Below are 18443 nucleotides of genomic sequence, written 5' to 3'. Positions count from 1 at the left end.
AGACACCCTGTGCTGTAGACTTCATGAGAGGGGGATACCGCTAAAAGTGCTAAAGATTCTACTACTCAATGAGTTGAGAATTATTACTGGGGATTCAATTGGAAATCGATAATTGGTGAATGTTTTCGAGGCGGGGAGCTTGAAGAGATTATCCTTATTTTCAACAATGTCTATAAGCAACGTCCACAGCCAATTCCAAGATCAAGTACAGGAACAATTTAACGCCTCGTATACATCGATGATCGCCTGTGGTTGCAGAACGAAGGTCCATCACCAAACATTCATTTGTCTCTCAACGAAGCTATGAAACACCTTCATGCGGTATTCACCGTTGTCCAGGTCAATTTACCTACTTGGCAGCCTCTGACTACAAGGCTAGGAGTCTTTGCATGCCTACACTGTATCCCATTTATGTTACATGGAGAGAGGTTACAGGTTGCTCAGACGTGGCCAGGCTAAGGAACTAAGGTCTAGGAGATGTACACGCGACCTTGGATCATGCTACTATGCGGTGGTAACAGATGGTTTGAGGGTGGTACCAAAGGCAGCTTGTGTTTGTGATCTTGAATTTGCATTCCCATAAATATGTATCTTTCAGAATATCAGCTAAAGACCTTATGTTCTCATCACTCAACTTACGACTTACGGCTATGTGCGTACGAAAGCATGATCACGTACCGTCATTTTTCCGTCACATAGCTGCTTCTTTAGTGAAATGTAGAAGCAAATGCACAAGAATAGTTGCATAAAAAGGGGGGTCACATACTCGAGAGCCTAAAAACAAGCCCGTGGTCCTCAAGCTCTCAGTAGTCAGATATGACCCTTCCGAAACTCTGAAAGCGCGGGCTGGAATTATCATTGATGTAATTGTTAGTCTGCGCCGAAACATGAACCGTTGTTTACTACCTACCCGGGTAGGTAAATATTGGTGTACAGAGCTGCTTTAAGCGAAAATTTTGGTCCGCCCCTTTTCAAGCTAGGACGGAGCATCTGGAATTCGTCATAGGAAGTCCTACGCTGATATAACCATAAATTATCTGTAGTGTATTGGCTATATGCTACATTAATGTAGGGGTTTGAAAGTATCTAGGTCAAACAACTAACGAACTGTACTGTTGTAATACAACCGAGATGATAGCATCAACCTTGCTATTATGATATTCCCCGCACCCCTCCTTCATGCCAACACCATCCGCCATTCATTTATTTGTTATCCCCCGATTTTTGGCTTTTTTGAAGCTTTGTTAGCTCCTTCGATTGAAAAGGAAATATATCTTTGCGATCATCAACTCGAATAATGGCCTCCGAAAACAAACGCCTGCGCATCGCAATCACCGGCGGTGGATTGGCAGGTGCCACCCTCATCAATGCCCTCATGAAGTATCCACACATAGACGTTCACATTTATAAATCAGCCCCAGAATTTTCGGAGCGCGGGACTGCTGTGGGGTTGGCCAAAAACTCTCAAAATGCTCTTGATGAAATTGGTCCCTCGGTCAAGGATGCGTTGGTGGCTGCTGGGGCTGTTTCCATGAACTCGACGCGGGGAGCAATTGTAAGTTAATATCAGAGACTAGTACCCGAATTTATATGGGTATCGAGTTGATCATTTGATAGGCATCAGGTCCCAATGCAGGCAAAATCATATTTGACCTCGTAGCAGACGTCCCGCCCCAAGGAGTTCACCGGGCAGCTTTCTTAAAGCAACTTCTAGCACCCGTTCCGAGGGAAGTAATGCACAACAACAAAAAGCTAGTAAAGGTTGAAGATGCAGCTGATGGAAGTATTGTTCTATTTTTCAAAGATGGCAGTAAAGAGTACGCAGATTTACTTGTCGGCGCCGATGGGGTTCATGGGTATGTGCGAGAGCATATACTTGGTGCAGATCATCCTGCTTTGCAGCCTACTTTCGCTGGGTTCTGGGACTGTCGGGCTTTGGTACCCTTTTCGAAAGCTAAAGAGGTGCTGGGTGAAGAATGTTTCAAAGAGCATCGCCGATACGTATGGTCTGGAGGTAAGTGACTCGTTGATTACTTCCCATAATGCATATTGCTGCATTCAGAGAGCTCTGAGATAAGCGGTCGGGCGGTGCTATGGATACGGCCTGACGCATTGCAATTGTTGACTTGAGATATTCCAAATGATCCATTCTGACTGCCTCGTTTCACATAGATGGTGGTATGTTCATGCACGATGTGCTAGATAATGGCAAAATGGTGCAATGCGTGGCTTCCAAAGTTACGGACGAAGATTGGGACCCGAAAGAATGGAAAAGAGATCTCGATCGCGAGACACTCGAGAACGCCTTTGCATCGTGGACAAACTCTCCAATCGTCAAAAACATGATCGAGGTAGTACATCTACAAAATCCTTCGTAGCCAGAAACTGAATGACCACCAGCTCCTGCTACAAAACCCGGAGCTTCAAGCATTTGCTCAGTGGGACCATCATATAAATGCTCCTACCTTCTACAGAGGCCGTGTATGCGTGATAGGTGATTCTGCGCACGCAATGACCCCATATCACGGCGCAGGTGCGGGTCAGGCTATCGAGGACGTGATGATCCTGGAGACACTACTCGGTGAAGTGAAGGAGCCTTCTCAACTAGATGCCGCTGTCAAGGCATATGATGAAGTGCGCCGGCCGAGGGTGCAGCGAGTTGTGCAATCAAGTAACAGCACGGGCCGGATAATGTGTGGTAAAGGTCCTGATGTCGGCCTGGATGTTGATAAACTTCGCGCAGCACTAGGCCCTCGCTGGGCATTTCTTCACGAGTTTGATCAGAAAGAACACAAGTTCAGGGCTTTAGCTTCATTTAGAGGGGATTAGATGAGACTTTCAAAGAAGTGTATATCTCTTCCAAGCATATATTATATCCAGCTTCTAATAAATAGAGTCAGAATCTGAATGCGACCTATGGGGGACAACCTCCTTAGAATTACCTAAATTAGACACGGACTTAGCCCTGTTATTTTCCACAATACTAGATCTATCTTACTATTCCTAGGCTGTGGTTTTTGCGCAACTTCCAAAGAATATACCAGTCAAGTCTACATGTAGTTTACAGTCAAAGATCCTTAGTATATCCTCATCATTAGCGAGACAAGCAAAGCAGTTCATACTTTGGCCTGCTCATACCATAGGCGGAAGATCATTCAGCAGCATATTTTCCCACATAGCATCAGTATACTCATCCATCAACGGCCCCATTGTCCCGTCCTGGAACTGAAACCACGTTGATCCTCCAAGATCACTGTCATGTCGATTATGGGTTGCGCTGCTTAATGACACGTCGCCCAGTTGCTCTAGGTGCGATCTGTAGTGCGCGGTACTGTTGTGACTGTGCGATGGATCTGTTCCCATGTGGTTTTCACCCATGGCGTTTCTGAGGGATGAATGTTGAAACTGCATTTCATCCATAGCGATTTGATCACTGAAATTGGAGTAAGGTGGCTGCGAAATCAGAGGGGAAACAGCCATTGGATCTGTCGGTAGTAAGGGCTCGTTCGAGTTTATCCTGCTATGCCCATTTGGCCTACCGCGACCAGCCGCTGATCCATCTTCGAATACCGGTTGAGAGTCCCCCGATGATGCCACATAATTAATATCTGATTTCGTCTCCTTCCCTCTGAGAGCCCTGGCTTGTGAGCGAAATTTATTCAAGATTACCTGAAAGGGGCCTAGCCCGGCTTTCATCACATCTACGCTATAGCCCTTGGAGCTATGTTCGTCGAGAGCTCTCCAGGTGCGTGGGACTAAGGGATCCAAAGGGTGGTAACATATTTCTAATAGCAGGTAGAATTCCAAATGAATAAGAATGTGGTTAGGTAGCTTGAAAATCCAAGACCATTTGGATATTCGAGGTTCCGCTGGAAGGCACAAGCCATATTCATAGGTTTCCAGAGCAACTGGCAGCAGGTTCCGAACCTGAATATTTTTGCCATTTCCAGCTATCATAGATGGCCGTTGAAATTTATACTCAATGCAGTGCCGAGATGGCTGATGTGCTAGGAGCCATATTCTGCTCTGAGAAAAAAGATTATTATTAAGTGTAATCTACCAGCCAAAATCCACCATTCAGGATTCAATCCCGTGGAAATATTAGGTCACCGCTAGATGTATGTATCTATGCATGTCTCTCTGGAGCCTAAGTTGATCCACAGAAACGGAAATAGAGAGAGAAAAGGGTAATAACATACCAGGCAAAGTTTGGCAAAAGTTATGATCATAAGGTCAAAGTCGTTCGCAGGGTCGCAGAATTTCAGATGTTCCTCTGTCAGTTTCTTGAGAGTTTCTCGAACCATACTGGCCTTGCGCTCGTGCAATGTAGCTCCAGACGACGACGGCCTTTGTTTCAACAACTTGAAAGTCAAGGACGAAATCTCAAAGTCGACGAGGCAGAAGGACATCTCCGTTCGACCAACTCTTGGCTTCTGATATTCGGAATCTATAGGTAAGATATCGCCGTCATTAACGTTTGTTGGAAGAAGTGTGTCGAACTGCGGTTCGGAAGAAAAGGGGAATTCTAGGTAGTTCTCGGCAAGTCTCCTTTCAAGTCTGTGGATATTCCACCACAACCTTCGTTGCATTTCTGTCTCGAAAGGGGTTTTTTGAAGAATTGCTCCATCTCGGTGTATACCAAGAGACTGAGCCATGCGTAACGCTTTACCGACTAAGCTGTACCTCGTATGTTCGTCATCCGTCCGATTGTGATACAAGTAGATAACAAGCGCCTGTAAAGTGACAATATCTGTTGAAGCAAGCACTTCCGGCTCTTCAAGTATCCGCTTGATCGCGCAGCTATACTTATATAGTTGTCTTTCTCTGCTCCCGGAATTAACCCGCTCGGTAAGAGGAGTGTCAACGATTGCTGCATGACAGATGCTAAATTTTAGAGCGTCCATACAAGGATTTATCTCATCCGAGTTTTCATTGATCTCAAACAAGGATCTCTCAGCTGTTGGTACATGTAAAATCATGAGTAGTGGCTGTGTCTTTTCTTTGAACACAAGCCAGTACTCCAGTAGCTCCTGGGGGTTAGGTTTCAGTTCTCGATACGATGTATCTGAACACGGGGAAATTGATTCATTGTCTTCATTCGCAGTTCCGCTTGGTGGCTGATTCTCTTGCTCCAGCCCAAAATTCAGGTCATTGCCTCCGAACTAAGGATAGTAGTTAGAACAGTTTCAGTGAACGCTCGAAATCACAAACCTTAGTGACGAATTTGTCCCAGGAGATGCTAGGTAGCGTAAAGCCATCCCCAAAGTCGCCCGTTACGCTTCCACCATTGGCAAGAATGCCACCCACATCCTCCTGGATACTGGATATGCTTTGCTCAGACTTAGGGTAAATGGAATTTCCTGACTGCGTTGCGGGAAGACCTTGAGTGGCCTCGCTCGTACCGTGCGAGTTGTTCAATCTTTGAATTGTCGCCTCCAGTGTAGCTAACTTCTTCTCGAGCTCCAAGTTCTTCCTCACTAGGTCCTTGTTATAAGGACCTCTTTTGTGAGAAGTCGGGGTTTTGTGAGATGGGTATACGCAGACGGCACTCAGTTTAGCACAGTTGGAGCAGCCCTCGATGCGTCTGTCACATTTTGTTTTGCGTTGATAACAACCTTGGCAGTTTGAAGTAGCAACTACCTTGGCTCTAGAATCACTTCTTAGAAGAGTGATTCCTGCATTCTCTATTGGTCCCTCGTCAGGAGTACCGGGAGCGTCCATGCCTCCGTGCCTACCCATGTAGCTCCGAGAAGGTTGGCGGCCACATGGAGCAATGCGTGCTTGAGGCGGGATCTGATTACAGTTGGCACACGTCCAACCTCGTGACTACCTATAAGATATGCAGGTCGTACATCCGACTTGATCCTTTAAAGGGTTGTGGATGGAGAGTGCAGTACGTTGTTCCAGGCTTAAACTGAGTGGCGGGCTGGTAATATTTTAGCGCCAAATCCTTTTAGACTTTGTGGCGTTAAAGTTTCAGTGGTCGATCGCTATAACATCTTCACAGCACTATCAAGTCGACAGTATGCTCAGAGATCCTCTTTAGTAGCAAATATTCATTGTATTCAAGTTTTGTTTTGGTGTCTAGAATATTTGCACTGCCAAATAAATTTGTGTCGCCATATCCTTCGTCCTCATATGCTTTCCTGGGCTAAGAGGTTTTAGCTTTCCTTTAGTTCTTTAAATATATTAAGATTATTGTTGGTTTAAACATAGTTCACTGGTCTGGCCTAGGAAATCGATCGTGATCGTGGTTACGTGGTTGCATTTCTAGGTGTAGAAGAGGTTCTAGCGAAGGTTGCGACGATGAAGTGATATGCCGGATCGCTGCTTAGTCATCGGGGCTAAGGTCACGTGGTATACGTGACAACAACCCCACAATTATCATAATCTATAAAGGTATTATTAGAGAGATATTAAGGATTTAGATTAATTTAATAGTATCAATAATAATATCTTAGGAGTGAAGTTGGTGCGCTCGCCAAAAATAGATTTTTGACACTAGTTATTTATAAGGTTGTAACATCCATCCACCTCTGCCGCGCACTACGGTCTAAACATCGATATTAACTATCACAACGATAGTCACCGCGACAACAACCACACCCCAGCACTTTCACTGAAAGTGTGACCACCAGCGTGCCAACTACCATTTACCATCAGCATAACAAGCCCGATGACAGTCACTGCAATTTCAACCATTGTAAATACGCCACAGCCAATAGTACTCACAGACAAGGATACAATTACGTCGACACTGATCATAACACTGCCTCCTATAACCACCACAAAAACTCATTGTCGGGGGAAGGCCTGACTCCTAGACCAATTGCCAACCCCAAAACGTATCTTATTACTCAGGCTAATGAGTACTGACTCCATACCATTAATGTGCAGATATTTAGCTTTCCTGAATCGAGACACCAAAAAGGGCAGCGGAACGACACGAAAACAACAGACAGGCTCTTGCTTTATGACATCACTGAGAATTAATGTATACGACCATAATAATTTCTTGAGCTATTGATTGATATTCAAGCAAGTACGACCGAATACCCTATTCAAGGCTGGTTGTCCCGAGGCGAATGCACTCAAAACAAGATCTCGATCAACCAAACGCGAATTCCTCGTTCCAGTTATTCAAATAACGTGTGCCCTTGTCATGATACTGCGATATTTGAATTATATAGATAAGATAATGCTCCGCCCGAAGAGGGGAATTGAGAGCGGCTTTGGCCCGCCCTCGATCAGGGTTACAAGCCATACATATATTCAATACACATGATAAACATTGATATCGGCCGAGAGCCTTTGTACAGGACACTGCCATATCGGCAGTACTGTCGAGGACAGGTCCGCATTTCGTAGTTATAGACCCGAAGAATATATAGATGCAAGCACATTTTAGATGTCGACCAGAAAGATATGGACCACCATATCCACGGCCAAAGGCTCAAGATATCGCGGTGAGTAATCGGACGAAGAGAATCAATCTCCTTGCTCCAAAAATAGGCCAAAACCACAGATTGAACCGATCTCCGAAGAGAAAGGGGATAAGGGCCAGAGTGTTTTGCAAGGTTTCTGAACCAACTTGGTTCATAGAGATAAATCAAAGAGATAGAAGTTGAAAGGAAGGGGGTAGAGGGTATAAACTTTGAATTATACCAGTGGTGGTAATATATGTTACATTCTAGACCGTTGATCCCATCAAGCATTATAGCTCGTATACCATAACCCGTAAAACACCGTAAACCCATTATTTCGCTAATCGTATCAATCATTAAAATCGGAGAATGTCGTAAAATATCGTAAAATGTCATATCTGAATGCGAACGTCCGGCTGGCCAAGTTTTTCGATCCCGTAGCAATATTTTCCAAGGCGTCCTTTGTATGATCCGAACGCATACTTTGCGTTTTGTCCATCCGTCCGAGCTACCATGAGCCTGGTTGTTAGATCGGCCTTAGATCTTGGGGCTCTGAAGGCAGCATCATTATCCAGAATATGACTGGCGTGCATGAAGCTGATGATTTCCGCGAGGCAGTCAACGTTATGTGGGAGGTGCATAAGGCGTCGATTTGGGACGAGCATAAACAGGCCAAGGACGTAGAGGATCAAGAGTGCAATGCATATGTAGAAGGCCGGTAAGTTTGGGATCATGCGGACCTCGTTTGCCGGAGTCGTAAGTGGGAAAAATATTCCCCCAGCGAGAATTGGAAGGAGGATGAAGACGAATGACAGCAAAGACATCGTGGCAATACGTAAGTGTCCACCGGAAAACGCATTGAGGGTGCAGCTGATAGGAAGGTCGGCTGTATAATCGAGAAGCAGTGATCGATCGGCAGTCTCCCCTTGTGATTTCCCCAATTCCGCCCATGGCTGTAGCTTTCGTAGAATCATGTCAAGGCTCTGGAACAAAAGATAAAGCAGCATACCAATCACAGCAGGTATGAAGCTGTAAAAGAAGTTCGCCGGAGAAAACCCATGAATGTCCGCTACGGCTGACAACAGCGGTTTGAAACCCTTCCGAATGGCTGTCGAGGGGAGGAATGATACAATTATCAAGGCCGTCAACGTTAGGAAACTAGCCACAGCCCAAAAGACAATGAAGGTGTCGCGAAGATACCACGTGATATATGCAAAGCGTGCTTGCTCACTGTACTCCCCAATGTTGCTCTCAAGATCGGCTGATGGTTCGATACTTTTCTCCTGGACCTTGCCAGATTCAAGAGTGTACCGCCGTGTCGCTGTACCCTCCTCTCCAATGCAGTAGAAAAGCCCCTGGCTTCTATGTTGTGTCATCCAGAAGCCGATGCGTTCACTTCTCAAAGACAACCGATCTCGAAGCTCGTCCTTGAGCATAGTATCCGTTCCGTTATAATCCCCCAAGCAATTACTCCGTGGCAATAAACAAATTACGTCCGCCAACGAACGAGGATCCCACATCAAGCCGGTCCTGCGGTGGAAGAAAAACAAGGCCAAAATTGCAGCCCCCATGAGAACCAGTATATATATCGCAACCAGTGTCCAAGCAATGCCTTGCACAGTTGTCCATCTCCAAAGGCCTTCAACCCGTATAACTGAAAACAAACAACTTTGAAGGGGTATCGTAAAAACTGACAACCAGAAAAATGTTTTTGAAAGAACAATGCTTCTCGGACCTTGCAATCCAGGCCATAGCATGGTCCGTGGAAATATTCCAAGAAAGAGGGCGTTGGCCCTGCTCTCTGCATCGTCCATTGCCATCAGCGTATAGGGCAAAATTCTCGTAATAGCGGACATGACGCATTGCACATATACAAATATACAAGCCGCAAGAATTTGCGGCAAAAAAGCAAAGACGAAATATTGGCCTCCATATACGCCAGAATAGTCCGTGAGACCTTTATGGTAGGTCGAATAGATTGCCGTAAACATGAGGGCAGCAATCATCAATAGACATGATATTGAGAGCATGATCATGGAAGCAGGCCGTAAGATCGTTGGTACAAATGTGAGTTTTGGATACCGCGGGGAGTGTGTTGGAGGAGGCACAGGAATGAAGTTTGGAGGTCCAGCTGATAACAATTCTCGAGATGGAACGAGTGATGGGGCTGAATGGCCTGATAAAGGTCGGGTTGCATTGTAGTTGAACAGTCTTCCTCCTTCGGAAGTTGGTGTAGGAGTTGAACGATGTTTTCTTATCAAGGCCAATTCTTCTCTTCGCGTAGAGGGCTTGTACCCTAGCCCAAGATCCGGGACAATTCGATCGACGGGATATGACTCGGAGCTCGTCGACGTGCTGGGTCTCTGTATGGGTTTGGCATTCTCTTCTCGAGTCAATTGGTCGATTGCGTATCGTATATACGGCGTATCGTCGATGGGTGTGGGTGGGCTTGGGTCGACTTTCATTCTTTCCGCTTTCGCTTTATTCGAGGACGCAACCTCCGTGCTCCTAATCTGCTCTTCGTCGAAACGCACAACCAGGGGAGTGTTTGAAGCATATGCAGCTTCATTGACGCCAACGGAGTGTCTGTTCTGATCGGGTCTCATGGTTTCGAAGCTTCCTTCTGGAGAAATTTTCCTTGATGAAGGAGTGATCCAACGAATCACCGTCGCCGGGGATACACTCGAGGTGAGGGAAGGGCAATCATCGATTTGAGCTTCGGAGGGATTGATAGGAATTTCATGGGTGTGTATCCTTTGTACTTGAGGGCGATTGTCTGGATCCAAGGTCAGCGGGGGGAAAGGCAAAGGAGACAACGCATAGCAGACTAGACCTACGATGTACACGTTGAACGTCTAGCTCTCCGAGATTCATTCTGTTTCTGTTTCTGTATGGAGCTACACCACTGGTTGCATATGCAAGATCTTGTGGAATGCATCATTAGGGTCGGTATCTGACTGATAAACAGTCTGTTGAGCGGCTGTTGTGAGAGATGGCGGGGAGTACGAGAAGGCTGGGTGAGTTTTTTTCAGCCACCAGAATAAAAAGTGACAACCTCAAACATGCTACCCAACAAGCTTGATGATATTTTAAGACAGGCAGGGGTTAATCCAGCCATTTTGATAATCTCTGCCATCATACAACAGGTTTGAATCGGGAAGCACGGAGTACTTGTAGAGGACAGTGCCAGTGCTTGGGAGAAAAATGGAAGAAGCTGAATTTAAGCGCAAAGACTTTTGGGGTCACGTGTATGACAACCCCTTTTCAGCCAAATTGTCCACAGAGTCAGAGCTCATAACCAGACAGTACTCCCACCGTGGACTATATTCTATGCTACGGTTAATGAATTTTATGTGTTTAATACTATTCATGCAAAGCCGGTTTATCGTCTCCAATGTACTTGTCTGTAGCGACCAACACAGGATAACAAGGTACTTATTCGGAATCATGTACCACTTATTGTGGCACAATCCTCTCCAGGAAGTCGCACATGTCTCTGAACTCATTGCCAGAGGTGGCATGTCCTAGCCCTTCATACTCATGCACTTCTAGAGCTTCTTCTCCAACAGTCTTACCAATCCTTGCCCTGGCGTCTTTGAACACTCTCATCTAAGAAAGCAACCATGTTAACAATCGAAGATAAATCAAGTGTTACGGGAGAAGAGAATTTTAGAGACACATAACTTACCGGAACAAGCATATCCTTCGTCCCATGGCCCAAAAACACTTTCATTTGGCCTCGCACGTAGCTCTCCCTCTCCCTTCTAATCTTCTTCCCCTGGGGCAAATACCCCGACAAACCCACAATGCCTCCAAATTGGCCCTTATATCGTCCAGCGAGTCCAGCAACAACACTCACAGCACAGCCCTGACTAAAACCCCCAACAACGATCCTATTCAGATCGACCCCTCTCTTAACCTCCTCGTCCACTAGACCATAAATATACTCCACGCTCTGCAATATCTCATCCTCGTCCTCTTCTTCCTCCTCCTCCTCCTCCCCTACAGCAGCAGACGAGCGTCCAACAGGGATAGGGGAAAAGGCCGTCGGCGTGTACCATGCTTGTGTCATGGCCTCATGATTATGTGGCGCATTGGGGAAAATCCAAGTCAGATGAGGCAATTTGTTGGCGGCGTGAAACTGCTGGGCTATGTCTACGATAAATGTGTCAACTTGACGTAACAAGTGTCAGGTACTTCATACCGGCAGAGATATCACTCACTTGTCCAGCCATCAGCATCATCGCCAAACCCATGAAGAAAGATCAAGGTGGCCGGGTTGGATGCCGATGCTTTTGTATCCGGGGCATCAATGCGTTGCAGGGGAGCGCGCCTCTGAGCCATTGCGGCGGGTTCGGTGGGTTTTCTAGAGGCACGGATGTCTGGCCGGGGTGGGACGCAAATCAAAACTATATTGGTATCGTATAGATTTCGAAAAATCCGTGTTCATCTGAATATTACTGGGTGAAATGGAAATCTGCCTTTTAGAACGCCTTGTTACCATTGGCAATTTTAGCCTTTGAGTGACAGACAGATACTGTAACCCCGCGTTTTGAGTGAGGAGTCGGGTCAGATACAAGGGTCTTGAAAGTGGGCGTGGCGCGGAAGCGGAGTCAAGTTTCCTCGGACCAGGCATCCAGTTAAAAGTGTAGGATATACGTACGAAGCTTCTAACAGGGGGTGAATAATTTATCAAGCTCTCCACCGCCCGCAACTGGATTCCACATCTTCATGCTGCTCTTCAGCTATAAACTGCTGGTATTGATTCTCCACGGAGGTACTTCGTACAGTAAGTTTTACTTCACATAATGGTTCGAGTTGCTGCGCCACTGCTAGCTAGGTAGGGCTAATTATTGCAGGTGCGGCTCAGGTTCGGTTCGTGAAGGCCCCATCATGTACCTACTATAAGGTACTCCGACTCCGACTCTGTAGACACAAAAGGCGGCAGTGGCACTGTTAGTAGGTACTTGCCTATAGACAGTGCCAGTACCACTGCCGTTCTAGTTATAGGACTCAGATAACGTATTCATAAACTAGCTTCGTTCAAGCAGGCCCTATAGAAAGGGGGCAATGTGATAGCTAAGCCAGCAACAATACACTATGTAAGTATCTAAACCACCCCTACCTCGTCCTCGTTCGTCGGCAATGTGGTTGCATTCGCATTATTCCTCAAATAAGAAAGGCTTTCCTCTTAGTTAAGACGCTAGCGGAGCTACAACGTCCTGTCTTCCTGTCTTCTCGTCGATCCGAATATGGATGCAAGTAAACATTTCTGCTTAGCCTCCACAGATGATTTCCTCCATATATGACTTGTGGGGTTTTGTATATATCTTTGCTGGAGATGTCCGTATTCTATTTTGTGTAAAGTGTCAATTTAATTCATTTCAATCGCGTTTATGCCTCATAATTCGTTGCCCGTCTCATCGTCACTCTTGACTAAACAAATACAGTTCAATACCTCCCTAAAAACACCAGCTCCACCATCATACACCTATTCCACACTCTCAACCCAAATTCGAGGTCAATTTCATCCGGATTCTGACTTTTCTCTAAATCCAAAAGTGTGATCCACCTACTCTTAATTTTCTTCCAAGTGGCAACTGTTCCATCAATCCTGATAATCTGCGATTGCCAGTTCTCTTGCGCGCATTATCTGACCAGCCATCATCTTGCGCTCTGAACGAGAGTTTATGTTTGTACCCTCTACGGTCGAGCTCGAAGAGAGCGTCATACATAACCTTAGTAAACTCGGCGAAAGACTCTTACCGCTTGCTGGCTTGGTCTCCATCTATCGGCGAGGCGTACATAGATCCGGAAAATATTTTGAGGAACCCTGGCGACTGAGAGTATCTCCAAGAAAGGCTTGGGTTATATCTACCAGAGGTTCTCCTTCCGGAGATCTATACAGTATCGCTTTATTAGACATGTGTTTCAACTTCGGAATAACAAAATCCTGTTTTATATCTCCCGAGACAATTAAGGATGCAATACAGCCTCCTCGTATGTGTTAACAAGAAAAACGATGATTGGGGAAGATAACATACATTCAGCAATAGTTCCTGGATCCAGCCACCGCCGTAGCATGCACTAGTGAGCTGTGAGATCCGTTAATACCCTCGTAATATACAAGGAAGAAATTGACATACGAGCATTACCGGCACATATTTTGCGAGGTCGATCTTCCTTACGGATTGCTTAAGCTTCCAAGGTCCGCCTATACCAACACCCATGGTTCCTTGGAATCCGTGGCCAAAGATCATGACCAAGAGGTTCTGCTTGTTTATTGAAGCGGCCGTAAAATAATCCTTAGGGAAGTTTGGATGGTGAGATGCAAATTAATATCTCTCGCGCCATTGAAACCATGAGACTTTTCACTATTGATTTCGTTGAGGATTCTATCATCCAGCACGACTTTCCGCCTGTTGTAAAGGCTTCCGTGCCGATATCTTTTGCATTTGCGTAACAGACTTTCAAAATCCAGAGCATTTAACCATGTCTGGTCCCGTGTCTAGTTTTGAAATAGATGGTAGAAGGCTAAGAAATCACTCAACATCCAGCCAGATCCGCGAGGAAGAGCGTCGTCTTGAGTGAGGGTATAAATAGCCAAGATTCTGGTATTCTTTGGCACGTCAGGGGGGACGCTGGTTGCATCTCGCTCGTACGTGATTGGCTCATTCGCGGTGGACTTAAAGACTCCACCGAATGCTCCTGGCTGCATATCTGTCTCTGACCGCTTCAGAGTATTCATCGTATCGTCGAGATCAGTTTGATTATTGACTGATGGCTCTGTTGCCGTTACTGGGTAGCGATAATTTCTCCAGGGCGCAGTCTGAACAGCCATGGTGAGAATAAATTTTGACCTTAAGGGATAAGTATAAGGTAAAAAGAAGTGAACAGAAATAAAAGAGAGGGGTTTATAAATGCGGCCTATTTTAAATTGTGATTTTTTTAGTAGCGGCACGGATAAGATAGGTCACAATCTAGTACGAACTTGCTAGCATGGCATCACTTGTAGTTATACTTGGCATTGTTTTGATTATAGGCCTTATATTATAATTGAGCAATAAACCCACTTAAACTTAATACCTCTTAAGTTATATCCTTTTTCTGGAAAAGAAAAAAGAATTGATTTATCTATTTAGTATAACTTATATCTCTTAAGTTTTATCTAATATCCTAAGTCGAGCTTTTAATACCTTTACAGTCTTAGAATGCTCACTTTGAAGCCATACCCCTAAATGCGAATACAGACTAGTCACACCTTGGCCAGATGACTCGTCATAGTTGTGGGATGTAAAGCGGTCAATCAAATCAGCTGTCTTTTTGAGCTCGCTTAACACTAATTGATTTCTGATGATAGCTTGCAAGTTTTGGTCCTCGATGTTGAAGGTACCCATTGAGACAGGCACCTGTGCTACGGCAAACCCGGTGGATTGAACTAGCATGGGCGAGCTTGCCGTATCGGTATCAGTCGTCGCCCCAGATGGCGGAGATGAGGATGATGACGCACTACCCGATGGTGATGAAGCTGCCATTGCATTGCAGCCGGTCGACCCAGCCGCCTGCTGATACCAAATGAGAATGCGAGAAATAATGGATGCATGGACCATGACTCGATGGCCCGATTTAGCACATGGACACTCCAAAAGCCGGTTGAGACGGTCGATCGCATCTCTGTTAAAAATGAGCACTTGGTCCAGTTGTGCAGAGACCGTATCTGAGCTTACTTCGGGGGCGTGAAGGAAAGGCCCTGGACATATCAAGTCTCGGAAGAGCTCGTACGAACCCCTGGGGCAGCTGTGGGAATTGGGAGTATCAAAGCTCCTGCTCAAATTGGTGGCAGGTTCCAGAGCGGAGGTTGAGAGGGGTGGAATATCTAGACTGCCCCAGATATCCAGCTGAGGCCATTCATCGACCGAGAACGAAGTCATAAACGGTGGACCGGAATGTTCCTGTTGATAGATGCTTGACGGAGCGTGGATACTGGAAGGCACTGGAGGGTTGTTGGACACTGAGCTCGCGGAACTGAACTGCGCAGATCTGTTGACATCCCGAGACTGCTCAGATCCCCCGATTGTAAGATTCTCACAGCTTCCGGCAGTCCAAGTCGCACGCTTTTTGCATAAAAAGCTGTTGCTTATATCAAGGTCAGGCCCCCTCTTGCGCGGTGGCTTGCCAAACTTGCGCGATATCCCATAGACACAGATCAGGCCGAGCGCAATACAGCGACTACACTCAGGCTGACCACTCGGATTGCACCTGACCTTGGCGTTTCCGCATTCCTCACAAGAGGATCGTAGCTTTGGGACTTTGGGTGTGTGGTTTAGGTCCGCGATGAGGGTTGAAGTTGCAGGCATAGTTTATGACAAAGACTAATACTGTGGGGTGTTTTTCTGGGTGGCAGTGGCAGAGTCTCCAATGGATGATATCTCCAATCAGCCTTTAAAATAGGCTGGCTGTCTTTCAAGCAGACAACAAAAGTGTACCAGTGTACAGGGAACAGCCGAGGTTTTGTTCGCTTTTGCCGATCTCAGATACCACGAATTCTATGAATCGGGGAAGTTGACGAATCTCAGGGTACGAGAAAAGGCGTATTTGATAGCTTTGTTGGTTCGAATTAAACATAGCGAGATACTATTAGCGGGTCTGCAACTTTCGGGAACCGAAAGTCAATCCCTATTGGTCAAAGAGCAGGACAAGGGCCACCACCATATAGTGTATATAAGTTGGAGGTATTTCGCATGTTGATGAAAATGAATAGAGTAAATTATAACTGGTCTTCGTTGTCTTTACATTTGTTTTTTTTTTTTGATACATTACCGCACACTGAAATGGTTAAAATCGTGGTGGCTGGTGGCACGGGGCGTAGGTAGCCCTCCAATCGCAGCTATAAAGAAAGCTAACTTTACCTATAGAAGTTGGCCAGGAAGTCATCGATGCTTTAGTCGCTGCGAAGAAACACGAGATAACAGTTTTTAGTAGAAATGTAAGTGCTGACGCCAATGCCTCATTTTTTCCCTTCGTAAATACTGAGATGACTCAGGAGGCTCCCATTGGTGATAGCACACCCGGATTCATATGGCGTGCTATAGACTATAACGACAAGGGCGAGCTAAGTGAAGCCTTACGAGGAATTCACACGGTCTTATCTTTCACCCAAACACTTTCAGATCCAGAAAATACCACCGAGAAAAATCTAATAGATGCTGCTATTGTCGCCGGGGTAAAACGCTTTGCACCAAGCCAATGGGGAAGGTAAGTTGATAGGGATCCATACTGCAGGCATGCCATCTAACAGATGCAAAGTGCTTCGACAGTAGGAATGCCTTGGTGGGTAGGAAAAGATAAGATTAAAGAGTATCTGGAGAAGGTGAATGAGAAAGAGAAAGTAAAAATGCCCCATTACGGTTTCATATACTCATACTTGTTCTTACGCTGCGATTTTAGGTACTTGAGTATACCTTGTTCCAGCCAGGCCTGTTTTTGGACTATCTGGCCACTCCGTACAAAACGGCCAAACATCTCGAGCCGTTAAATACGATGATCGATTTCCAAAATCGACGTGCAATTGTTGTTGATGGTCATGATGCTATCATGACCTATACTACGGCTGAAGATCTTGCTGCAGTCGTCGTCAGGGCAGTCGACCTCGATGGCGAATGGCCAATGATTGGCGGTATCAGCGGCGATAAGCTGCCAATCTCACAGATACTCCAGATTGGGGAGAAACTTCGAGGTGAGGCTTGCCATATCCACTCAATTCTGGGCTGCTCACATGGGATTACAGGTCACCCCTTTACCATTGACAAGGTCAAACTCGAAGATCTTGAGAATGGAATTCTCACGGCATCATGGACACTAGAAGCGAGCCATCCAACAGTTACAGGGGATCAGGTTGACAAGATGGTGAAGACTGTTCTGATTGGCACGCTTATAGGCAGCGCAAAAGGGGCGTGGAATGTATCGGACGAGGTCAACAAGCTTCTGCCGGATTTCAGGTTCACTCAAATAGAAGACTTCCTCGCCAAGGTTTGGCATGGCAAGCCATAGTGAAAAATGTTCGTACTGAGCATACAATGGGTGCAGCATCATTCAATCTTTTTTGAAACACTAGTTATATGGTTATATCCCTTTGAGTAATATCTGCTTTAGAGTCCGTACTGGTAGGGCCGTCTCCCACGTTCCCCGCAGCGTTGTTAGCCTAAACACCGCTGCAATTTACTTGCCAAAGAATGGAAAATTTTCAAACCCCATTTGGAATATGTCGGCCGGCATATGAACACAGCATAACCTTCGCTTCTGGATAGAATGGGAGAGGGGGGTTGCTCGCTGAACCTCGAAGTTGCGTGACGACCCTTTTCTGATACCACATACAGGCCAGAGAAGTCATGAAGAACGAGAGCCTACAAAGCCATCATTGCCGAGAATACAAGGATCATAATGATTCTGAAAGTTAAGTAGGAAAGCCTAGAAAGCATACACCGGAACATAGCAAGCTGTTTAGTAATACTCGCGGATTGTCATTCAGCGACCTAGCAGCCTTCCTTTATCGTATAATTGAAAACCTCATCAAGACGTACTCGAGGATAGATCAGGCATATATTCGATATTATATATTTACAAGATAGCAGCGTTGTTGGAATATTTTGCAGGCTCTCATCGAATCATTCCCTAGACAGTCCATGTGCTATTATTGTTCACGAAATCCCTGAATGTCTGAGCAGTATACCCTACAACACCTGAAGGCACCAAACAGAGAGTTCTGTGGTACCTAGAAAAGTAATAGGAGGTATGTGATAGGAATTCTGCCGCGTTGCTCGCAGGCTTAAAGTATAACAAATGAATAACCTTTTGTTTTCCAACTATTCGATCCTTGCTCTTGGGAGGGACCAGATGTAGCGCTACAAAGTTAAGGCCCACCAAATTGATGCAGCATAAAGGAATCAGATTGTTTTCCTACGCCAATCTCTCCACTGACTGCTAGCTGTATGAAGCCATCACAGAGTTGCCTTTCGCAGA

General features: G+C 45.7%; 7 protein-coding genes across 7 annotated transcripts; 2 read left to right on the top strand and 5 right to left on the bottom strand.

Annotated features, from left to right (window-relative positions):
• Positions 1 to 1297: 1297 nt before the first annotated feature.
• atA_1 (6-methylsalicylic acid decarboxylase) lies at positions 1298 to 2829 on the top strand (the record flags this gene model as incomplete). The annotated part of the gene is made up of 4 exons (XM_031152808.1): positions 1298 to 1555; positions 1618 to 2014; positions 2173 to 2354; positions 2383 to 2829. The coding sequence occupies 4 exons, from the start codon at positions 1298 to 1300 to the stop codon at positions 2827 to 2829; spliced, it is 1284 nt and encodes a 427-aa protein (XP_031001937.1).
• A 4987-nt stretch (positions 2830 to 7816) lies between these two features.
• On the bottom strand, positions 7817 to 10030 carry LHYA1_G007882 (uncharacterized protein; the record flags this gene model as incomplete). Its single annotated transcript, XM_031152807.1, has 2 exons — positions 7817 to 9078; positions 9160 to 10030. The coding sequence occupies 2 exons, from the start codon at positions 10028 to 10030 to the stop codon at positions 7817 to 7819; spliced, it is 2133 nt and encodes a 710-aa protein (XP_031001938.1).
• Positions 10031 to 10880: 850 nt separating this feature from the next.
• Positions 10881 to 11768, bottom strand: LHYA1_G007881 (Acyl-protein thioesterase; the record flags this gene model as incomplete). Its single annotated transcript, XM_031152806.1, has 3 exons — positions 10881 to 11033; positions 11113 to 11573; positions 11648 to 11768. 3 exons carry the CDS (start codon positions 11766 to 11768, stop codon positions 10881 to 10883), a joined length of 735 nt encoding a protein of 244 aa, XP_031001935.1.
• A 1632-nt stretch (positions 11769 to 13400) lies between these two features.
• On the bottom strand, positions 13401 to 13654 carry LHYA1_G007880 (uncharacterized protein; the record flags this gene model as incomplete). Its single annotated transcript, XM_031152805.1, has 3 exons — positions 13401 to 13421; positions 13469 to 13519; positions 13571 to 13654. The coding sequence occupies 3 exons, from the start codon at positions 13652 to 13654 to the stop codon at positions 13401 to 13403; spliced, it is 156 nt and encodes a 51-aa protein (XP_031001936.1).
• A 278-nt stretch (positions 13655 to 13932) lies between these two features.
• On the bottom strand, positions 13933 to 14265 carry LHYA1_G007879 (uncharacterized protein; the record flags this gene model as incomplete). The annotated part of the gene is made up of 1 exon (XM_031152804.1): positions 13933 to 14265. One exon carries the CDS (start codon positions 14263 to 14265, stop codon positions 13933 to 13935), a length of 333 nt encoding a protein of 110 aa, XP_031001930.1.
• A 248-nt stretch (positions 14266 to 14513) lies between these two features.
• Positions 14514 to 15781, bottom strand: fsr6 (Fusarubin cluster-specific transcription factor; the record flags this gene model as incomplete). Its single annotated transcript, XM_031152803.1, has 2 exons — positions 14514 to 14531; positions 14657 to 15781. 2 exons carry the CDS (start codon positions 15779 to 15781, stop codon positions 14514 to 14516), a joined length of 1143 nt encoding a protein of 380 aa, XP_031001929.1.
• Positions 15782 to 16255: 474 nt separating this feature from the next.
• Positions 16256 to 17474, top strand: swnN (Oxidoreductase; the record flags this gene model as incomplete). Its single annotated transcript, XM_031152802.1, has 5 exons — positions 16256 to 16289; positions 16340 to 16410; positions 16468 to 16679; positions 16731 to 16812; positions 16896 to 17474. 5 exons carry the CDS (start codon positions 16256 to 16258, stop codon positions 17472 to 17474), a joined length of 978 nt encoding a protein of 325 aa, XP_031001931.1.
• Between the last annotated feature and the right edge of the window lie 969 nt (positions 17475 to 18443).

This window comes from Lachnellula hyalina (genome assembly GCF_007821495.1).
Source record: "Lachnellula hyalina strain CBS 185.66 chromosome Unknown contig00201, whole genome shotgun sequence".
NCBI classification, from domain to species: Eukaryota; Fungi; Ascomycota; class Leotiomycetes; order Helotiales; family Lachnaceae; genus Lachnellula; species Lachnellula hyalina.
The sequence above is the reverse complement of the archived record's forward strand: the minus strand, read 5'-3'. Positions and strand labels throughout refer to the sequence as shown.